Here is a 23,639-nt window from a genome sequence, read left to right as displayed (position 1 = left end):
TTATATATATATATAAGCCTATAGTCTTTATTATCTTGTACAATGCAGAAAAAAAAAACAGACTACCACCAGCCTGAATAACTTCTTATAGTCTTATCTTTTAATGATCGGATCTTCACGCTCTAGGACTCTATCTAAAGGATTCGAAGATGTGTCCACAAATATGCTAATTAATAAGTGCAGATGATATTTTAAGCTACAAATTCAGACTCAAAAACTTACTTTCTCTGAATAAACATATCTTTTTTCAACGGATTAGGATTTCTGACCCCCAAAATATAAAAGGAACCTGCAACCTGGGAAATATGGTCTCCATAGTTTAAACAATCCAAAGTTTCAATCCCTTAATGTTAATATTACCTTTTGCGTATTTTGCCATATCTTGAAATTTTTTTGCACACAATTATAAAATTTGTTCGCACAAAGAAAATTCCATGCAAAAAATAAATTTTAGTACTGTAAAAAGCCCCTCTGTAGTTTCACACAAATACTGATTGCCAATCACTACCAAAACAGCATCCCTTCCCTACAACACAATTTAAAATTTCTTATTTTAAGAATTTCTTTACAAAAAAAATAGTTATCCTGATGTTTAGGGTAGAGGATTAATAAATCACAGTAACTGAATTGAAGATTGCTAACTTCTTTGTTGCAGGTGTTTGTAAAGTCCAGTGGGAAGAGAGGGGGAAGCAATCCTCCTCACACGTGGTCAACATTTCCTCCCTGCTGCATGTAGTCAAGGTCGTGTTGAATGGTAGGTATATTTGTCTTCAAGAAAGGGGAAAATTTTGAGGTGGGGTGGGAGTTAAGAAAGTTGAATGTAAAAGATTGAGTGAAATGGAGAGGGCATTATTCTTGGAAGTGTTCTAACAGGAGAAGAAAGCATTAGGGAGTAAAAAGGAGGGATCCTTACTTAGAATTGTTCTAAAGGAGCAAGGAAAATTCCAATACTTAGGGGGTGGGGGAAACACGATGCCTAAAATAAGTTCTTACACAGTTTCTAAAAATTTGGAAGTCATCGGATGGCTCCATAATACATCTAACTTTCAATTTTCTTTCCTTTCATGAAATAGTTTGTTGTCCATATTTTTTCAATTATTTGCATGTGCCACAATTGCACTGAGATTTAAAAATAAAAGAGTGCCGTAGAAGGTAAGTTAGATTTACAAATTAAAGTTTATATTTACTTTCCTTTGCTTCAATTATTTTTACTTTATTTTTTTGTGACTCGTATTTAATTATGCTTAATCAAATCTAGTTGATTTTTTTAAATATCCAGTAGAAAATCTTACATTTAGTTGATTCATTTACTTCCATACTGTTTATTCCTTGTACCCAAATCAGGTAAGATCATCAAGTACTTTTATAAATGCAACAAAAATTGTGTTCCTCGTGTTATCAACTGTAAAGTTTACATTTTGAACTGTGGAACTTCAATCGTTAAATGCAATTGAAAAAAAAGAAAATTGTTTCTTACCAGGTTTCTGAGCATTGCATGTTTCATCAGGAGCTTCACAATCACAAGTACCATTTCTACAAATACTGTAAGGATCTCTAGCTTTACATTCAGCTGAACTCGTACAGCTTTTTCCCAATGAAATTGGTGAAATAACTGTAAAATAAAATTTTAGTATTTTATTTATTGATGCAAAAAGGACAAATTTTTCATTAAAATTAATATGCTGGATTCAAAACATTAAAGTACGGATATGAAATTCAAATAAAATCTGGCCAAATTTATTTAGTTAAAGTTTTAAACGTAAAAATACTTATACAGTGCAACCTCGAAAATCCAGACTGCTGGGGGGTTTGGAAGGTCCGGATTTCCGAACTTTAGATATCTTTCTTAAATTGATAGAAGTATCGAATTTTTGAATTTGCCAGTTCGATTTTGCGATTAAATGCGCATGAGTAGACCTCCGATTTCAATTTTAACAACTTAACATAAATATACACTTTAAATAATCAATAAGAGACACTAAAAATCAAAATTTCGTCATTTTCCCCGTAATCGATCGTTTAGATAACATAATATTAGCAATTAAAACTAAAAATATAGGCTTAAAACGCGAGCTGAAATTCAACTTGTAACTGAAAAAGATGCTACTAGAGTAGACTGTACCAGCTGATACTAATCCTTTTAAAGTTGGGGGATGAAAGAACTTGTCCCCACCTCCTAAGCTTCAAGATTAAGAAAGAACCAATTTTCCTTCTTCACAAAGGGGGAAAGCAAGGTGGTAGAAGAATTCCTGCTTGCCTTATCTATGGAAGAATTTAGAGGGGAATGACTGGAATTTCCTTATCAACTATGAGTTTTCATTCACTCCCCACCCCTACCTCTTCATCTACTGCTTCATTGTTGGAGTAGAGTTGTAGTTTTGCGCTCTTACATTAAAATTTTTATTTTAAGCAATAATTTTTTTTTTTGGAAAATTGCTTTTGACGAACTGGATGTAAAAGTTTGGATTTTCGAGGTCGTACTGTATCTTACTATACTTCTTAATAGCGCGGAAATTTGCACCATTANTCAAAACATTAAAGTGCGGATATGAAATTCAAATAAAATCTGGCCACATTTATTTAGTTAAAGTTTTAAATGTCAAAATACTTATACAGTGCAACCTCAAAAATCCGGACTGCTGTGAGGTTTGGAAGGACCAGATTTCCGAACTTTAGATATCTTACTTAAATTGATAGAATTATCGAATTTTTGAATTCGCCAGTTCGATTTTGCGATTAAACGCGCATGAGTAGACCTCCGACTTCAATTTTAACAACTTAACATAAATATACACTTTAAATAATAAATAAGAGACATTAAAAAATCAAAATTTCGTCATTTACCCCGTAATGGATCATTTAGATAACATAATATTAGCAATTAAAACTAAAAATATAGGCTTAAAACGTGAGCTGAAATTCAACTTGTAACTGAAAAAGATGCTTCTAGACTAGACTGTACCAGCTGATACTAATCCTTTTATAGTTGGGGGATGAAAGAACTTGTCCCCACCTCCTAAGCTTCAAGATTAAGAAAGAACCAGTTTTCCTTCTTCACAAAGGGGGAAAGTAAGGTGGTAGAAGAATTCCTGCTTGCCTTATCTATGGAAGAATTTAGAGGGGAATCCCCTCTATATTGAAGAATTTAGAAGGGAATCCCCTCTATATTCTTTGTTATATATACAGAGCTGATAAGAATGACTGGAATTTCCTTATCAACTATGAGTTTTCAGTCACTCCCCACCCCTCCCTTTTCATCTACTGCTTCATTGTTGGAGTAGAGTTGTAGTTCTGCGCTCTGACATTAAAATTTTTATTTTAAGCAATAATTTTTTTTTTTTGGAAAATTGTTTCTGACGAACTGGATGTAAAAGTTTGGATTTTCGAGGTCGTACTGTATCTTATTATACTTCTTAATAGTGCGGAAATATGCACCATTATGAAGTATGCAGATTTACAGCATTGTAAACCAGGTAAACAAAAAAACCTTCCGGTGCAGCAAATATTGACTGAAAATTTTAGAAAGGCAGAATATTAGAAACTGTGACAGTAAATTATATATACAAAGCAAAGAGACATACTTCAACTCTCTGTTGTTTAAAATATAGTGAATACTAGAAAATGGTGGAATTTTAGAAGAAAATATTATTAAATTTTTAGGGGTTTGGAAAAATTTTGAAAGTAGCATTGCCAGACAGCACATTGTGACGAAAAGAGCAGTGTATTCTGCTCTACTGTTAGTTGCTTTTAATGTTAGTTAGTTATAGTGTTAGTTGGCTTCAGTCATAGGTTGCTCTAGTTTCAGCTGTCTGCAGTGTTAGTTGTTTGTAGTGTTAATTAGCAGCAGCTGAACAAAGATGAATCAACAAAACACACACCAATACACTTAAAAAAAGCTGATGGTGAGTGTGTGGTACTCTAGAGCAGATATGAAAATTATAATTTTATGAAGCCTAGCTCATATAGTTGGCACGTAATGGAGGAAATTAGAAATGAAAAAAAAACAAAAACTATAATGTACATTTACCATTACAGTCTTTATTCGAAGGGTCACAAGCAATTCGAAGTTCATCTTCGGGGGGTGTTTCTGAAAAATTATAAATATTTTAATTATTAGTAGTATAATATGAGTAAGACTGTATCTCATATTTATTCTTTTGGAATTAATATGATTACATTATAGTTGCAAAGAAATAAAACATCTAAATGGCAAAATTCTTCACTTTTTAAACCAAGAAATGAGTAGACTTCACTGTTAATACAATTGTTTTGGCTACCACTATAATAATAATTGTTTGGCTATTTATATAATAAATTGACTGTCTTGGTGTATTATGATGATAAGCTGCATTTTCAAATTGTAGCTGCTTTCTAGAAAAATATATAAACTGGCAGAAAAAGATCTAGGAAACAAAATATTTCAACTAATTACCGACAATTAAAAATATTTGTAAATTAAATATCATTGTTACAAATTACCAACAGAATTTTTTATAAAATATACAATAACCTTATATAACAGTTGTCACAACTTTTTAAATTTTCCCAGAGTGTGGCTACCTTGTCAAGAGAGTGATTTTAGTGCAAAATACAAGAATTTTAATGCATGTAATACTATATTTAAATATATCGTTAGACATATCGTGTTGTTACCTAGTCTAAATTCTAAAAACTTGTAAAGCACTAATATACGTGCTAATAGGAAGGAACAGTTTTATGTTAAATTTTCCTTTGGAAAAAAGTGTGACTTATCACTGTATTGTCCTAAGCAGGTTGTCCCACAATCACCACTCTTGATATAGTATTTCAGAATTATTATCCAAAATTGTGCCAAAAATCATACACATTAGGTATCAAAAACTAATATTTGCATGCGAAAGAAACAATTATATCGCGATCTGTGGAAAGGACTGAGGATAAGGATGAGGCTATTAAAGATTAAGTGTGGTAATTACTGAACACCCTACATGAATTTAAATTAAACAAGCACAGCACTCTGTGGAAAGTTATATTTCCTTTGACTTTCTGGAACAAAAGTAGAAGTTAATAATTTGTGATACTTTGAAGAGAGATAAAGTGAAAAAATATGTTTAGAATGAAACATGATTAAGATACAAGATTTGTACTGACCACTAAAATTGCTCCAAAAATTCAAATTTTGAAATTTTTTTTATCACATTATTTTATATTCTATAAACATTCAAAAAAGGCAAAGACTAATTGTACATAGTAGAGCCCCAATTATCCGACACCCTCAGGGCTAGGTTTATGTTGGAAAATCAAAATTATTCAATCATTTGGAGGACTTTTCGAGTCGATTTTGTACGAGTGTAAACATTACTCAAAAGTCAAATTACGAGTCAAAATTACTCAAAATAAGTAAAAATTAAAAAAAATAAATTAATAAAACAAAAGGTTTTGTTTTTCTATCATGAATAACAATACATTATAAAAAAGAAATTTTTAATATCGTTTTTTATATTTTTATATAACAGATAATAAAAGTGTAACATGTGTGTCTTGGATAACTAAAGAGCCAAAAGATTAAAAAGTTGTACAATCGGGTGTCAAACAAATGAGGGTCTACTGTTTTTGACAAATTTTGATTAGTGTAACAATTATGTGAAAAGATATAAGAGCTTGAATGAAACATATGAATTAGTTTCTCTCAAGGATTTTTTCTGGGTTGTTACGTAAAACAGACACCTACCTGGTATTAATTCACATTGTAATTTATTTGAAGATAAACCATAGCCATCTCTGCAATCACAATATGCTGTCCCTCCTGATTTTAGGCAATAAGAATTAGGTGTTATTCGCTCACAGTCATTATGATTCAAACAGCTACTTCCTAAATCTATTAGAACAAAAAAACATAATTTCAATAAATTTTGTCAATGACAAAACTGTATAAAACAAATTTCTGCCCCAAACAGAAAGCCTGGATATCACTGCAAATCTTAGAGTAAATAACATTAATTTATTATGTAATGCGTGAAGCAGGAACTGAACATATCTGGTTTAAAAATTTTTTTTTTTCATTACATCTTTTTTATTTAATTCAAAGGCAACATGTTTGGCACAATAAGAATGTAGATAACAAAAACAAAATTTCTTAAAAAAAGCTAGTGCAAGGGGCAAATGAATATTATAAGAATGAAAAATATTTGAAATTTTTTTATTCAGCATATAAAGAACTTTGACTGCACCATTAAAATAGCGATTTGGAAAAAAAGAAATTTTTTTCGACTCACCTTAATCACATATTAGTTGCAAATTAAAACAGAACATTATATTGCAAGATTATGATTTTATAAATTTGTTGTAAAACATAAATCTGAGATAATTTTAGCTAACAGAGATAGTTTTACTTACTTTTTGCAAACTAAGATAATTTTAGGCTACTTTTTTCTTTATCTTCAGTAAGAAAAAACATATGGTTAAAATTACTAGACTACAGTAAAATTTGTGTTTCTGGCTGTACAGTAAAATTTGTGTTCTACAGTAAAATTTGTGCTTCTAGGGAAACACCAAAAAGTTTGGAAATTTTTACCAAAGCACTTAGGTAATGATTTTAGTAAAATCAGCAATAAATTATGGTTTCAAAATATTTAATAAAATTTGGTAATTTCATCATGATACCTTAGAACAGGGGTGGCGAACCTTTGTGCACCAACGTGCCATTTTTTCAAAAAATTGTTTAATGAGGTCATAGACGTGCCGTCAAATAATTTTGATTTCGTGATTATTGGGAAAATAATAATACTAAATACTATCAACTCAAAACTCTTTATTTACTATGAAAAGAAAAACATTTTGCAATGTGAAAGCCATCAGCTTAATTTGACTTAAAGTAACATCAGTGTGACTTCTGTTGTTGCAGATCAGATGATAAATAACTTATATTAGGTTGTAAGATGTTAGTTTAAGCAGGACTGCTAAATTTTTTTTGCTGGTTATTTATTGTTAGCTTGGTTTTTATGGTCATAAATTGCTTATTTGGCATTAATTGTAAATTTTTTTGTTAATAATTGTTTATTTATTTTGTTTGTTTTTTGTGAATTTATTTTAATTGTTAATACGCTTCATAGCGAACTTTGTAATCGGTGGCGTGCCCGGAATAATGTGTCGCGTGCCATTGGTTCGCCATCCCTGCCTTAGAACATGTTACAAAAATAATTTATTTGGTTACATTTGTATTTCAGTTTTGTATTTCTTACTAAATGTTTGGTAATAAAAAATTTCATAACCATACAATAAGGTAATTTCACCAGAATTTTTTTCCATGTTCAGATTTAAGTAATTTTGAGGGTTTGACTAGCATAAGTTCAAAATATTAAGGACACAACCCTAATTTAGGCACTGGGTCTCACATTTGTTTACCTCAGTTTGTTTACCAGTTTCTTTGTTTACCCTATATTTATACTTAACCATTTGTTTACGTCAGATTTTATAATTAGTATACATGTATTTATTAAATTTGCTGCTAAAAGCAATCTACAGTCTGTTTACATTAATCACGGTTTGTCATACTAAGCAGAATTATATGTTAGCAGTGAAATCAAGTTAGATTTTAATAACAATATCCCATATGATTATGATATAAATAAAATAATTTATAAAAATGATTTAATAAATGATTAAAGATAGGCACATTTCTTAAAGCTATTGTAAATGTTTTAAATTTTAAAATTGTTGAAGTATTAAAAAGGAAAATTTTACACTTACAAGGTAAGCAATCATTATCCTCAGTTACCATATAACCAATTGGGCACTGACATTTTCCATAAATCCTCGGAATGATGTATTTGCAGTAACTGTAACTGCTGGCCAGTTGACATTGTTGATCATATAAACAATAATCATCCACTTTAGCAGCTATATTTTAATAAAACAAAATTAATTAGAATTACCACACAACAATTTCAGCTTGTTTTAGAAAAAAAATGAAGAACAGGTAATGAATTTTATTTCTACCTCCTTCATTTAAAAAGAAGTTAACTGTGTGTGTATATACAGTCGACTCTCGATATCTCTAAGTTGAAGGGAGGGCAGAAAAATTTTGAGATAGCGAGTGTTCGAGATAACATTAACGAGATCGTTTAGAAGTAAATATTTTCTTCAAAGTAGAAAAATATTAATTCTAAAAAGCAGGGATGCCAACTTTCTACGCTTTTTGTAAAAATGTTTTTGTGTGGTAGCTAAGTTTAGGTTTTAATGTATTATTTTTTATTCATTTAAGCTTATTTTCTCCATCACTACTCATAAATGATTTAAAAGTCTCTATGCAATGCCACTTTATTCCAGCTCTTTTCTAGTAAGGCACTTAAAATGTGGGCAAAATTACCAAAAATTCTGAGAGCTTTGATATCTACCACTATATAAAATATTTCACAAAAAGCGTAGTAATTGGCAGGCCTGAAAAAGTAGAGTCATGAAATATAATATCTACTATTAAATATGTATGCATTGATAGTTAACTATAAGTCTGTCTATATACAACAACGATAATTTTATTTCTAAAAGTAAGACAAAAATAATTATACATTAAATAGAAAAGAATTGGTTTGAAACTCTTTGACTTAGGAATTCAAATTAACATTAGGTGGATATGTAATGCCATGGGGAAAAATATATTTTTAAAAAATAACAAGGTTTTCGAGATATCAAGAGTGTACTGTACATGTACACTGAAGTAACAAAAATCATGAAATAGAAATATGCAAATATACGGATAACAGCAGTATCGCAAACAAACTGTATATATGGATAGTGCATTAGCAAGCAGGGTTGGTAGGTTTTTGATAAATTGATGGTTTTAACTGTCAAAAACCCAATTTTAACATTGTTTTTCACAATTGTCAAAACCCCAAAGTTTTGGTTCAAGGGTAATTATTAGCTATTATAAGTATGAAGTATTTTTTTAAATAAACATACATATAAAATTACAAGTGATGAATCAATTATGTTCTTGAATTATTTTAACATTAAACTCTTCTGCGTTTTAAAAATTACTGTCAAAAACCCAATGGAAATATTTATGTTAATGGAAATATTCATGTACATATGAACAGGAGTGCAGAGAATTCTCAGATCCTAATAGTTCCTCAGAATAAAGTTTTTTTTAAATCGAAATTTCCCCCAAACTTTTAGTGTTTTTCTTTCTTTTCCTTTTAAATAGGATAACTTTTTAAAAATATTTTTGGAAAATAATGTTTATAAACAAAAAAAAAAAAAAATCATTTGATTTTATAAAATTCTTGAAAAAACCAACATATGTGTTAAAAATAATAAAAATCAAAATATATTGAAATAGTGATAATTTAAAGATCTCACTCATAAACAAAAGGAATTCAAACTAACAAATACACAAATTGACATTTAATGTTTTCCTAATGTGGAAAAACTTTGCAATGAGGCAAATTTTTTAACAATAAAAAATTTTGTAGGAATTTTTTTAAACCAAAAATTTTCCAATGGCTGCATGAATTTCCTCAAAACCTCATTTGCATGATTAGAAATATTCTGCTCTCTTGCAATATAAGTAAAAACGAATATTATGAATAAAAAAATTATAAGCTGAGATCAGACAATTATTGGTGACCACTTCAGTTTCACTTAATTTAAAAAATATGCCTGAATTGTGGCATAAAAGAATTAAAATCAATATTTAGATTGATAATAATTAACAACTTATAGTTATTAACTGTAATATAAACTGAATAGTTATAATATAGCAAATAATATTGATCCTAAAGTATTAAATATTATGTTTTTAAAAGAACCAATTAATAGTTTCAATAGTTTTTTACTATATTTTTTTATAAATGATATACAATATAAATCATAATTATAGTAGCATATAATGCAAGCTTTGTGCATGATGTAATATCTAATAAAATGTCCCCAATGACAAAAAAGAAACTTTCCCTATGTTTTTGAAAACCAGTTTATGACGTCAAAAACCCAACCGTGCCAGCAGGACTTTTATTTGTGTTCAAGTAATTCACCTAAGAATGTTTCTGATGTAATTATGACTGCAAGACGAGAATTAACAGACTTTGAACGTGGAATGGTAGTTAGAGCTAGATGTATAGAACATTCCATTTTAGAAACTGTGAGGGAATTCAACATTCCTAGATCTACAGTGCCAAGAATACCTAATTACAGGCACAACCTATCATCATGAACAATATACTGGCCGACTGCCAGCACACAATGACCGAGACCTTTGATGTGTGCATAAAATTGGTGTTAACAGAGAAGTAACATTGTGTGAATAACTGCAAGCAGCAATGCAGGATGTGAAATGGACATGTCTGTTAAAGCAGTGGGGTAAAATTTGGCTGTAATGCAATATGGCAGCAGAAGACTGTCTCGAGTGCCTTTATTAACAGCATGTCATCACATCCAGTGCCTCTCTTGGGCTTGTGACTATATAGGTTGGAGTCCAGATAGATGACTAGAAAACCCCAGCTTGGTCACATGAAACTTAATTTAAACTGGTCAGAGCTGGTGGAAAAGTTTGAGTGTGGTGCAGACCCCACAAAACTATGGACCAAATTTGTCAACAAGGCGCTATGCAATCTGGTGATGGCTCAATTATGGTGTGAGTTGCTTTTTTTTTACAACATGGGTTAGGTCTTATGATCCAATTGCAATGATCATTGACTGAAATGGTTATGTTTAGCTACTTGCTAAAACTATTATATTCGTAATCAAAACAATTATACTCTTAAAAAATATCTATGATTTACAATTTTGTTAATAACCCAATTATAAATTACAGAACTTTGAGCTATCACTGGAAAGTTGACAGATGACCTATAAATGTGCCAACCGGCAAAATTAACATTCAGTTTCTACAACAAGAATGGACAATTACAGTCAATTTTTTTAAAAATCTTAATGCATTCAGAATCCCTCAAAACTTCCAGAAAACATTTTATTACTTTCCTAAGAGTGCTATTTATTAACTTATTTTTAAGCAAAAAAACGCTTACTATTGCTTTCACCTGAAACAGGGAGTAGCATAATTATTCACAAAATGATGTCACACGTATCCAGCTACTGGTCATTTACAATTGTTGTGCTGTGAAAGCGTATACTATTTCTACTCAATCTGCGACTGATTTTAATCGAGTAATTAGGCTTATCTTAACTTAAAAATAAGTGGAATAAAATAATATTTTCCATGAGCTTTAACACCACAGATTTCAACCAAAAAGGAAGAGTGCTTCGCTGTGAAGAACTGCATAATAATTTCTTCAAATATTTTAGCAATAAATAAACAGTTCAAAGTTTTAAAATCTATTTTTCGTTTTGCATGCACTCTAAAAACCTTAAATTTAATTTACAAAGGATGTTCATACGATATAAGTGATATAAAAACTAAATTGCACTGAAAAACCTTAGTGGATGGAGGTGGCACGTTTCCATTTAGCACATGTGACGTCATAACTAATCAGGGATTGTTTTTGATTGCATCACTTACGAAGGCCTTTTTGGGCAATTTATAGTGAGTGTGGCTTTGAGGAGAACTCCTCCAGACTGAAAGTCTGGGGCAGTCTGCTGCTATGGTAACAAGCGAGAGCATATAGCTAATATGGGTGAAATGGAGGAAAGAAGATGTTGATTTTTTTACTCACGACGATCTACATTAGATGAAGACAAACCCCACATCCTTATTCGAAGTGACCTTTCCTCGTAACCATAGTACCCTCCACGATAATACCTCGTAACCATAGTACCAAGCCACACTATAAATGTTTAATAACTAATTTTAAAAAAATATTTGGCGAAAAAAAGTCACATTTTCGGTTTCAGGAGAGAATTTCCAATAAGTTAGGATTGAAAATAAAAAAATTTAACAGATGCTGTAATTGTCCATTCAAGAGATTTCAGGAGGTAAGATGTGCGACTATCAGACACTTCTAATTAAATATTTTTTAAAAAAAATTCTATAAGTATAGGAATGCAAGAAATTTTCCATAATGAAAAAGAACATATTGTGGAAGAAATGTAAGCTTTCATCAAGTAAGTTGCTGTAAAAAAAGTTTTAACATTAAATGGAAGTATAATATTTACAATAAAAATTTGTTTGATTTTTTTTTCTTTTAAATAATTCGAAGACATAGCAGCAACATAAAAAAGTATTAGGAAAATACAGTTTTCGCTTCTAAAATAGGAATTTTTTTCTTTTCGTTGATACTGAAAATGAATATTTTTCAAAATTTTTATCACAGATTCTTCTTCAATTGTTGCCATTTTGCTTAAAATGGGTGCTTTTTTCGTACTTTTTTATTTGAATACTAACGTTCGGAAACATTTTCAGGAACAATGGTACAGCAAAGTCAGCACAACTAATGGACAAATTTTACTCTATCAAATATGCAGTAAAGCATGCTTCTGCCCTTATAACAGAATCAGCGTCAGTATGAAAAGAAATACCATTACTTTGAAAACATTTTACAGCTTTTGTGCTTTTGCCCATTTATATGTTCTAAAATATTCTTCTTGCCTCCATGAGTCATTAAAATATCACAAGCACAATCGGTTCAAAAAGTATACATGCTTCCTTTTCTCGAAGCAATAATGGAAAAAAATTGATTAGTATATGACTGGTTGCATATTTTCGTTTGGACTTGGACATCATAAAAATATTTTTTAGTTAAATGTATGAAAATTAGCAAAATTACGATGCAATCCATGTTTTTTTAGTAAACTAATTAGCTTACAACAGTTTGTTGCCAACAGCTGAAAAAAAAGAGACCTATTTTTGCCAACCATTGAAAAAATATGCACAAAAATGTTATTAAAAACAGCAGGATACGAGACATGGGTAACTCTGACTCTTGATAGTTGAAATTTATATTATACCCTGCTGATGTCATCTTATTAATTTACCCACACGAAAGAAGAAGGAAAAGATTCTGATGAGTCTTATATGTATGGGGGCGTAAAATAGCGTGAAAAGAGAGGGATAACATTTAAGGGTGAAAAAAAGCTGAAGCATGTGCAGCTTTGCTTCAGCCAGCTGGTAGTTCGACGAGAAGGGAAAAATTTTTACTTGGGACATAATGAATTTGCAGGGAAAGAAAAATGAAACTTCTGCTTTCACGAAAAGATAGGTAATTTTGAGTTTGCCCGTCAACTGAGGTAAAATTTAGGAGATTTTCAAATAATTTCCGGAGGAGAAAATAAAACATAATTTCATACTCTCCTGCAAAATGAGGGAGAGTTGGCAAATCTTGGCCAACTATTAGAATGTTACTGAAATGAATGACATGCAATAGAAGAGAAACTTGCAGAAACTAAACCTTAATTAACAATAAATACTATTCAAGATTAAGAACTTCTTTAAAAAACACAGTTTTAAATTTCAGGATTTGGAGCTATCACTGAAAGGCTGTCAAATGATCAACTCTTGAGAAGTCTACATAAAGTTGCCCATGACTAAAAATTGGTGTACTCAGAGCTAAATTGATTTTTTTCAAATGTCTGGCCTTATGACTTATTTATAGTCATTGAAAAGGCCAGATGTACTGGGAATGTGTACAAATTTGATAATAACATCTTTTGTCTGAATTTTGGAACTAGAATTTAATGTCAATAGTATGGGTGCATGTGGCAATCCTTGTTTTCGAAATTCAATAACATAGATGTATGTTATCATCAAGAAGCTTGGACAATTTGATTTTGAATACTCCAACAATATCAAGTCTATGTTCAGGATGTTGGTATCCATGTAACACCTTGAAAATTTCAGACCACGCCTGATTGCATGTAAAAGTTATAAAAAGATCTGGGGTTCCGAATTTTCTTATAATTGCCCTCTTCTCTAAGAAAAAATAGAGGATAAACCATGGGATCAGGGCAATAATTCATGCAAGAAATGGCTTAGCAACATCTCCAACCACCATAGATGCACAAATCTCTATTAAATGGTTCTCCATTTTCCTCCATAAATATTGCTGTTACCACCTTTAAAAATATTGTGTTTCGAAACTGGAGCTTTGAATCGCCTGCAATCAAAATTGGAATTTTTTCAAAACATCAATTTGACATATTAGGGCTTTATTCAATTAATTTATTCATTTAATAATAGGATCACAAAGCGTAAATAAACACTGTTGCTATTCATCCATATTTTTGTTAATCAGTAGCTTCACTCGATTCAAAAACATGCAACTGCCCACATCCAGCTTTGTTTTCAGCATTTGAATCTAAAGGAGAAACAATATGATAAATCTGATCATGAATTCAGTAAGAATACAATCTGTTTGTAGGAGGTTCCCTTATCTATGCCCCAAATGATACAAAAGAAAGTGCACCATTATATTCATGGGTATGATCCCGATAATTACTTCCCTCGATTGAACTCTCACGGAGTAAATTTTTTAGCAAATCAGGAATGATGGTTAAGTCTGACCACTTGATTTTCCTATCATGGCAACATTTAATATAATTCCCAGAAGAATCTTTTTCTATTGCCCAGAAGTGAGCAGCACAAAAGCTACATACTTCGGTCATGGAAGCGTTATTATGTTCTTCAATATCAACAGTTAAATGCACAAATCGTCTCCTACGCAATGACGACACGATTCCTTCTTTCAATGTTACCTCTTTTATAACTGTCATCAACGCTTTCTTCTGCTCTTCAACCATATTTTTATTATGATACTAAAAAGTGTAACAGCACGACTAATGCAAATTTTTCAGTGAATAACAATAAATAATAATATATAATGGATGGGTGACTGAATGTAAACAGTAACGAGCTTCTTAAAACCAGAAGAAATTTAGAAAACTTCCAGTGTAACCCTCCCCTTATGTCACGTTAACAAGGCAATTACGTTTACAAGGAGCAGTCAACCATCCTTATTAATAATAATAATAATAAAGATAAAAATAATAAAATTAAAAATAATAATAATAATAATTTAAGTTCAATCGACAAAAATAGAAATCAATTGGCAAACACTGCTCATTTCTGCCCAGCTTACTAGCAAAAAGAAAGTGTATGAAATTTAAAAAAAAAGAAAATGACGTAGTGCATTCCTATCGGCGATCGTTTTCTAGATTGTTGTAGTTGCTGTTGTTGCAGTTAATTTACGTCGTACTAGAGCTGCACAATGGGCTATTGGCGACGGTTTGGGAAACATCCCTGAGGATGATCCGAAGCCATGCCATCACAATTTTGATCCTTTGCAGAGGGGATGGCACCCCCGCTTCGGTAACCCGACGACCTGCAAGCGAAGTCGAGCACTTTACGGTAAAACAATTGAACGAGGACCAATACGGCACACCCTCTATCCCTTCGCAGACTAATCCAAGTGGTCACCTACCCGCACACTGAACGCAGCCAGTGATGCTTGACTTCAGTGTGAACTGTGGGAACCACTAGGAAAATAGTAATATCCCCTGCTTACGGGAGACGAAGCTGATTTTGAAACTAAAAACCTTATTTATGTAGCTAAGGTCATACTTACGTGGTAGGCACCTGTCTTTTCTTAGTCTAATGTAATTTTCCTCACATTCGCACAATCCATTTACACAACGGCTGTGAGGAACTTTTATCCTACACTGTTGATCTGTTATACAACCATATCCTAACAATGATGCTGAAAAGAAAAGAAAAGAAAAATTTTTATCTTAAAAAAATTAAGAATGAAATAGTTAATCAAGATATTCGAAAAAAAATATATATTTATTTTTTACATAAATTGAATCATTGATGTGTCTAAAATACTTAGGTACTATAAGTTTTATAACTTTCAGAAGTCAAAATGAGTTTTTTTTTGCATATTTTAAAGTGATTATAAAAATTATCTCAGCTTTTATGTATTTAATTATGCTCGTAAACTTTTACAAAACGCTTCGTAAACCTGCTTGAACAACATGCAGTTATGGTTTAAACGTTTGTTTAGCAGAGGATTTAAATTTATTTCCAACTTGTTTATATAGATGGCAGCACTAAGATTAGAAAATGTTTCTCTCTTCGCAGCTTTTTTGTTACTATCATGCTAATTAATTAAATTATGTACAGTAATTTAATTTTTAAATTGAAATTTAGTGTTTTTTTACTCATCAATTATTTTTCCCTAAGATATATTGTTTTTTTTTTGTAATTTGATTATTATAGGTAAAAATGTTTATCATCATGAGCAACTCTTCTTTAATTTATGAATTTCTACAGGAGTAAAAGAGATCGTTACTGTACATTTTAAATATTCACAACTTTTGAAACCGTCAGTGGTTAAAACAGAAGAAAAAAGCTATGTTGTAACCATTCTTCAATGGTTCATACCAAACATGTATTGGTGTATTGTGCATTTTCAGGAGTACTCAGACTCAATAAAATAATTTTTTTTCACTGTTATTTTAAACTTCTTTAAAGCTATGGGACAAGATTTTCAGATTAAAACTATAGTGTCTCAGAAAAAAACAACATTTGAAGAAAATAAATTGCATGAAAAAGATGTAATAAAAACATGGCACATTTATTTATTAGATAGCAAAGCAATTTAAAATAATTTCATAAAGATATAAAATAACTTTGATAAGCTTATGATTACTTTAAATTTGTGAAAAATAATTTTTTTCATGTCAGTTACCTTCAGGTGAAAGTAGGATAGTAAATAGTTTTCATGTAGTAGTTTCGTTTTTCTTTATAAGCTGATATCTTTTTAGGAATAACATTGATTATAAGTTATTGTTTCATTTCTCAACTGCAGATGGCAGCACTATTATAAGAAATAAGGCATAAACATACCTGCCAAGTTTTAATACTTTCGAGGATGATTTTACCCAATGGTAGTAAAATAGAATTTAAATTATAATTTTAGGTAGAAACATGCGCTGTATTTTGGAAAAGCTTATGCGGACTCCCACGACAGTATTACATATTAATATCTGTGTTAATTTTTTTAAAAAAGTAGTGGCGGTTAAGAAGATTAAATATTAAGTTTATAAATGCAAAGAATATATGAAAAGCATGCATTTTACTACCACTTTAAATAAAGAAATAAAATTTTGCGCTAAAAGCGTAAAAGTAGGCAGGTATGCATACTTGTAAGAATTGCATGATTTCTATATATTCAATATACTATTTTAATGACTAAATTTAAAAGAGCAACTACTTTTAAAATGATTATTGATTTACTTAAAAAAATATAACAAATATTATTTTTTAAATGCTGGCAAAAATAGTAATTTAAATAAACTGTCTGAAAACAAAAATATTCTCTCTAGTAAGAATTAAGAAGTATTAAAGTTCTTGTGCCTCAGATTAAAGTTGAGGGACAATTTGGAAGGAATGCAGTTTTTTTTAAAATTTATAATTTTTTTAGGTAGGAAAAAAATTCTTTTTTTTTATTAATATATATTAAAAAAAAACATCAAATCATATGCCAAGAAGAAGAGCATTTAAATATACAACTAAGCAGTCGGTATATTTTATTTTATTATTTATTATTACGTTTTTTACATCATAATTTTGGAATTTTATAAATCATACAAAATTTTGAAACTAATTTTTCATAAGACTGAAATTGAAATGCTATCAAAGTTCATAGTAATTTTATTTTTTACTTTAAGTGTGTCTACCACTACAAAAATACAGTTCCAATTCACTAGTATATAAAACATGTTAACTCGCTTCTAAATTGGGGTACCATTCCATCGATGAATGTTGACAATTGTTTTGTTCGAATCTTTCACATTATTGTTAGACAATGACAATTATTTTCTGTTGTTGGAGACATTAAAAAAACATAAGAGGGTTAAAACATAAAAATTTTTGAATCATATTATTATTATTTTTTTTTTTTTACTATTATGAACTGAAAAAAAATTGGTACTTATTAACTTAGGTCGCTCAACCTCAAAGCGATGTACCCAAACGATCATGCATCAGAATGCTATTTAAATACTCGAATTTGGAATTTTCTCGCAGCCTCTAACCCTGCATGTACCCGAAAAATTTGAAAAGCACTTTTTACAAAGCTACATTTTTCAAGACAGTCGTACTCATAACTCAAACAAATCTTCATCTATTGTTTTCAAATTTATATTGAATGTTTAAATTTACATGCTTTAAAGGAGACAAGTAAGATTTGATTTTAAATTGTAATTTTAAATGAAAAAAAAATGCAAAACCTGAACAAAAATAGTTGACGAGAAATGTTGAATTTAAAATGCCTCTATCTTTAAAATTTTATATCTCAGAAACTATTCAACCGATTTCGCTCAAATTTTGTATTATTTCATTTAAAACTGTACAGTTAAAAGTGGTGTAAATATTTGCATACCTTACAATTCCAAATTATTTCGACCCTTTTGAAATAAATTAATAAAATAAAATAAATATTAAAAATTGTTTTTTGCTTCTATCTTTGGATTTTATATCTTTGGATAGAGGGATCTTATCTTTGGATAGAGGGATTTTATTATACTTTGTAAAATATTTTAGATTCGCTCAAATAGTTTGAGATCTTAAGAAATACGCAAAAAGTGAAATTAACATTAAGGGGCCCTAACTTGCGAATGTTCATCTGACTAGTCAGTTGGGACCATGTTTTCCAGATTGCTGGTACCCAGCATATTTGGATTTTTGATGATCCAAATTAGCATTTTTAGCAAATGAGCATTTTTAGTCACCGAACTATATTCGGTGACTAAAAAAAAGTACCTTTTTGGGGAGACAAAAAGGTACTTTTAGTCAGAGAAGGTATGTTTTTGTGTTTCATTCCGTATTTTAATTAATAGTTAGCCATATTAATTTTGCATAATAGTTAGCACTACTTAATTAGTAATAGCTAGCACTAATTAATCTCTACCCGTTTGAACCATTATGATTGGCTCTTAGTTCGTGACAAAATCCGGTCATAAGAACAAAAACTATTTAGGGTGATATTTTTATTTTTATTTTGCGCACTATGCAACCACATGTTTGTTTTTGTATCACTTAGGAAAAATCAATTTTTACCAATCATGAGTTGTAAAATAAAGGAATTTTTTTCCAAATTTTAACTTAGAAAAAATTTCCAGTATCGACTTAGTATTTTTTTTTCTGACGTGGCCTGAAACTTTAACTAAATTCTAAACACATAAGAATGTTAATTATTTTATGTATGGTATAACATATTAAGTGTTTATGAAAAGTGAACTGAAGCAATAATACATTGTGTTAATCAGTTTACTATAAATGAAACAAATTATTATTTTAAGATAAAATTGGATAATTTCGAAAGTTCTTATTTTTCGAAACACGTGGTTGCCTAAATCACGTGTTTCTGGTTTGTTGAAGGATTAAATTCCGAAATGAAGTTGACCTCACCCAAGGAATCATCCTACTCAAAACTGTAAATGGTTTCATTTCTTGTTTAAGAAAGTTAAAGCCGCGTATCATCGGTGAATAGTTTGAAATTGCACTAATCAATCCTGAGTAATCGAATTTTGAAAAAAAGTATTTTTAAAATTCGAGTTTTCATTTACTATGCTATTAGATTTTGCTATTAGAATTTTGCTATTAGAATTTCATTTACTATTAGATTTTGCTATTAGAATTTCATTTACAATTAGAATTTTTAAAAAAAGTATTTTTAAAATTAGAGTTTTCATTTACTATTAGACCAAAAAAAGTATTTTTAAAATTCGAGTTTTCATTTACTATTACACCAATTTTTCATTTACTATTAGATTTTGCTACTAGAATTTGATTTACTATTAGATTTTGCTATTAAAATTTCATTTACTGTTAGAATTTTGAAAAAAAGTATTTTTGAAATTCGAGTTTTCATTTACTATTAGACCAATTTCGCTCAAATTGGAATCAATTTGAGAAATCGAATTTTGAAAAAAAGTATTTTTAAAATTCGAGTTTTCATTTACTATTAGATTTTTCTATTAGAATTTTGCTATTAGAATTTTGCTATTAGAATTTGCTATTAGAATTTTGCTATTAGAATTTTGCTATTAGAATTTTATTTGCTATTAGATTTTTCTATTAGAATTTCATTTACCATTAGAATTTCGAAAAAAAAATATTTTTAAAATTCGAGTTTTCATTTACTATTAGACCAATTTCGCTCAAATTTTGTTTTTTTTCGCCATTGAAAATGACATTCGTTACAATGACGCAAAGAATTGCATATCTTACAATTCAAAATGTTTTCGATGTTTATTAAATAAAATAATAAAAAATAATAAATATTTACCAAGAGTTATTTTTTCCATGATATTTTCTTTAAATAAACGAATTTTATGACTGTGTGCAAAAATGTTTCAATTCGATTTAAAGTTCTCGAGAAATTGCGAAATACGCAAAAAGTAAAGTTAATATTAAGGGGCTCAAACTTTGGATCGTTTTTCTGACCAAACTATTGGGACCATATTTCCCAAATTGTGGTTATCCTCTATATTTTGGGGGTCGGAAATCTGCATCCGTCAAAAAATAGGTTTGTTTATTTAGAGAAAGTACAGTTCCCTCTGATTTCGTAATTTATACAATCTTCTGCATTACTTAATGAGTTATTTAACATTTGGAGCATAAATAAATTAACAAAATAACTTTTCGGTGTTATATTGGTGTAGATTTATCTAAAAAGATAAAAAAGAAAAGCTAAAAAACAAAAATGAACTTGTAAACTGAAGGCAGTTCAAAATGCGTGTCTTTTAAATGTTAAACTATAAACCTATAATAATAACATCTATGTTTATCTTGAAAACGTGAGTATCGAATTAATTTTGAAATTTGCTTAAATTTTTTTAACCCCTTCCTTTTCGCTTCCTTCAAACTGAGGGGGTTAAGTTTCGACTTCTATTTCTGGTGCCCGTGATATTTCCAGGCAAGAGTGTTCAAAAGGTTAAAACAATTTATTTCTTCTTGTGCCCAGAATCATGTTTATTTTTCAATCTATACAACAAATGCCAGTACTGAATTATTTGTCATGCGTTTAAGCATAATTAGTTTATTTTAAACTAGATGGCAGCACACATCAAACATGTATATTTGCTATTAACTCCAAAGCTAAAACTGAATACTTATATTGAACACACATTCAATTTTAAATAATTTTCTTGAATTAAAAAAAAAGCATTTTTTTGACCGTTTTCTTCAAAAATAAGCGATCATTAAGAGGTTAACATAAAAATTAATGATTATAGACCATGGATTTTAAGAAAACCTATGACAACGAAAAAAATCTAGAATCAACCGCCAACAGTTCAATGTCTTTTAAATAAAAAATTTATTAACCTAATTAAAATTATTTACATTATTTGAATACTAAGTGATTAATGCATTAAGAATCCATTTGGATTGACGGTATTATTTTTTAATAACATAATAGTTATAAAAATAGTTTAAAATAACTTATAAAATGATATGTTTATTTTATCAAGCGCATATTTTGAGTTAGGTAAATGTCGGAAGTTTCATAAAAGTTAAAACCTAAATAAATAATTCATAACGAAAAAAAATTATGGGAAGAACTTAGAAAAAGAACTGTTTAAACAAAATTAAAAACAAATTAAAGATATCCATTTGGATTGATATATGCAAAAGAATAATCAACAAATGGATACTATTTCTTTCAATTTGAAAAAGCTCCTTTTGAATAATTTTAGACTGGAAAATATTTTTTTTTAAAAAAAAGCACGTATATAATACAGTAAAGCACGGGTAAAGCATTTAATGAAATAAAAAAAAATTAACATAAAAGCTTTTATAATTTTAAGTAGAATAATATAAAATACAAATAATAGAAAATAAAAATGAATAAAGTAAAAAGATATATACTAAATGTAATGTTAAGTAATAAGTAATTAAGTAATTCAATAGTAAAATAGAGATAGATTTTGCGTAGCAATAAGTAAAAAGTTTCTTTACATGGTTGATAAATCTTAACTACTCATAGTTTTTTTAAAATTATAATTTCAAGTCTTTTATTCCATAAACAGACAATTTACGGAACAAGTTTTGAAGCATAAATTTACATTTGGTGCCTTTTTATTGAGAAAACAGCGATTTAATTCACAATTGCTAAAAAAAAAAAAATCGTTCCGATTGTATTGATTTTTATAAATTTAAAAAAAGTAAATGCAATTTTGGATCATTAAACGATGTTTCCGGCTAATTTAAATTGTTTTTTCAGCGATTAAAACGCCAGTCAAAATCTTGTAAGGCAATTTAAGCGGAAAAAAACCCAAAATGCGATTTAAAAGGATCGTGATTAGAAATGGATGCATAAATTTGCCAATTTTTACGGCTAGGTTGATGCTTTTTTTATTACCTTCAATAAGCTGAATAGGATTAAAGTGCGAACTTTTAAACTGGTATTTAAAGAAGTTGTTTTATATCCAGAGTTCAACTTTCTTAATATGTTTCTTTTCCTTATTTTTTCCTCCATTCACATCGTTTCTAGATGGTGGAGTATTTTTTACAGTTTTTGTTAAATCCGCTCATTAATTTCAATACATTCAGAGTTTTCACTGTTTTTCTAAAAAAATGAACAGAGTGTGTAAGCAATTAACTATCACAGGGAAGTTACACTGGGAAAAATTTTTTTCTTGCATTTATACAAATAATTGATCTAATTTAATTCGGGTGAGGGGATTTCAAATCTAACTCTAACTCAATAAATCTTTATTTAAAATGACATTTTTAGTTTATTTTTTGTCGAATTGTACAAGTTTAAAAGCGTTATATGTACCAGGGGTTGTGTAAATATTGAGGGAATCTTCTAGTAGAGTTAGGACACATCAACACGATTGAAATTGCATAGGAACCCATAGCCGGAAATGTCGTGGTACGCGGCAACGGCCACTTCCCTATTATGACCTATTCAGAAACACCCGAAGAAACAGCACACGTATTGTGAATTTGCTTAGCACGATTGATAAGTTTTCTGTTTATTACGTGCATGTGACAAAAGTTGGTAAATGTTTGGTAAAATTTGGTAATTTTATGATGATACCTTATAGCATGGCATTTATTCGGTTAAATTTAATTTTCATTTTGTATTTTTTACTATATGTGCAGTAATGAGAACTATAATTTTAAAAACAAGAATTTCCGGTAAACTGTTGTCAACTAAACGGAAAAATTACAAAAATGAATGGTTTAAATAACGTGTATTTTGGGTTAATTAACCAGAATTATGTCTTTCTTTTTCTTTTCTTTTTCTTCCCATAAATGTTATTTCCATACGGTGTGATAATTTTACCTGAAAGTATCTTATTGCATTGAAGTATCTTATTTTTCATGCTCCAGGTAAAAAATAATTGAAGTGAATTGAAATTAATGAGTGGTCGTGTTTATATTTTAGTTTAAAAGAAAAACATGAGGCTAAAATGTGTTAAAATGTGGCAACTGCTCAAAAAATACAAATTGAACACGTAAAACTATATTCTTGGAAGTCTTACTCTGTGCCCATATTTTACTATTTTTTACTATTTTCACAATTACTTTTGCCTGACTATGTAGTTTTCTAAAAGTAATTTCAAAGTGTGCAATCACATTTTACTTTATTTATATTTTTACCCCTTTTTACGACCATTGATTTTTTAAAGAGAAAAAAAAACTATAGTAAGTCTCTATAATGTTCTCAAAGGATACTGATATTTTTTATTATTTT

General features: G+C 29.5%; 1 protein-coding gene across 1 annotated transcript in view; it reads right to left on the bottom strand.

Moving 5' to 3' along the window:
- The window catches only part of LOC107440903 (sortilin-related receptor), a 136,548-nt gene that overhangs the window by 8,499 nt on the left and 104,410 nt on the right, over positions 1-23,639 (bottom strand). Inside the window, exons 5-9 of the mRNA XM_043040997.2 lie at positions 15,492-15,623; positions 7,729-7,878; positions 5,711-5,857; positions 4,028-4,087; positions 1,478-1,612 (exon numbers count right to left, since the gene is read on the bottom strand). Coding sequence (XP_042896931.1) covers positions 1,478-1,612; positions 4,028-4,087; positions 5,711-5,857; positions 7,729-7,878; positions 15,492-15,623 — 624 coding nt within the window. The remainder of the gene's footprint in view (positions 1-1,477; positions 1,613-4,027; positions 4,088-5,710; positions 5,858-7,728; positions 7,879-15,491; positions 15,624-23,639) is intronic.

The sequence above is a fragment of the Parasteatoda tepidariorum genome, chromosome X2 (assembly GCF_043381705.1).
Source record: "Parasteatoda tepidariorum isolate YZ-2023 chromosome X2, CAS_Ptep_4.0, whole genome shotgun sequence".
NCBI lineage: Eukaryota > Metazoa > Arthropoda > Arachnida > Araneae > Theridiidae > Parasteatoda > Parasteatoda tepidariorum.
Note: the sequence above shows the minus strand (reverse complement) of the source record. Positions and strands in the feature narration are given on the sequence as shown.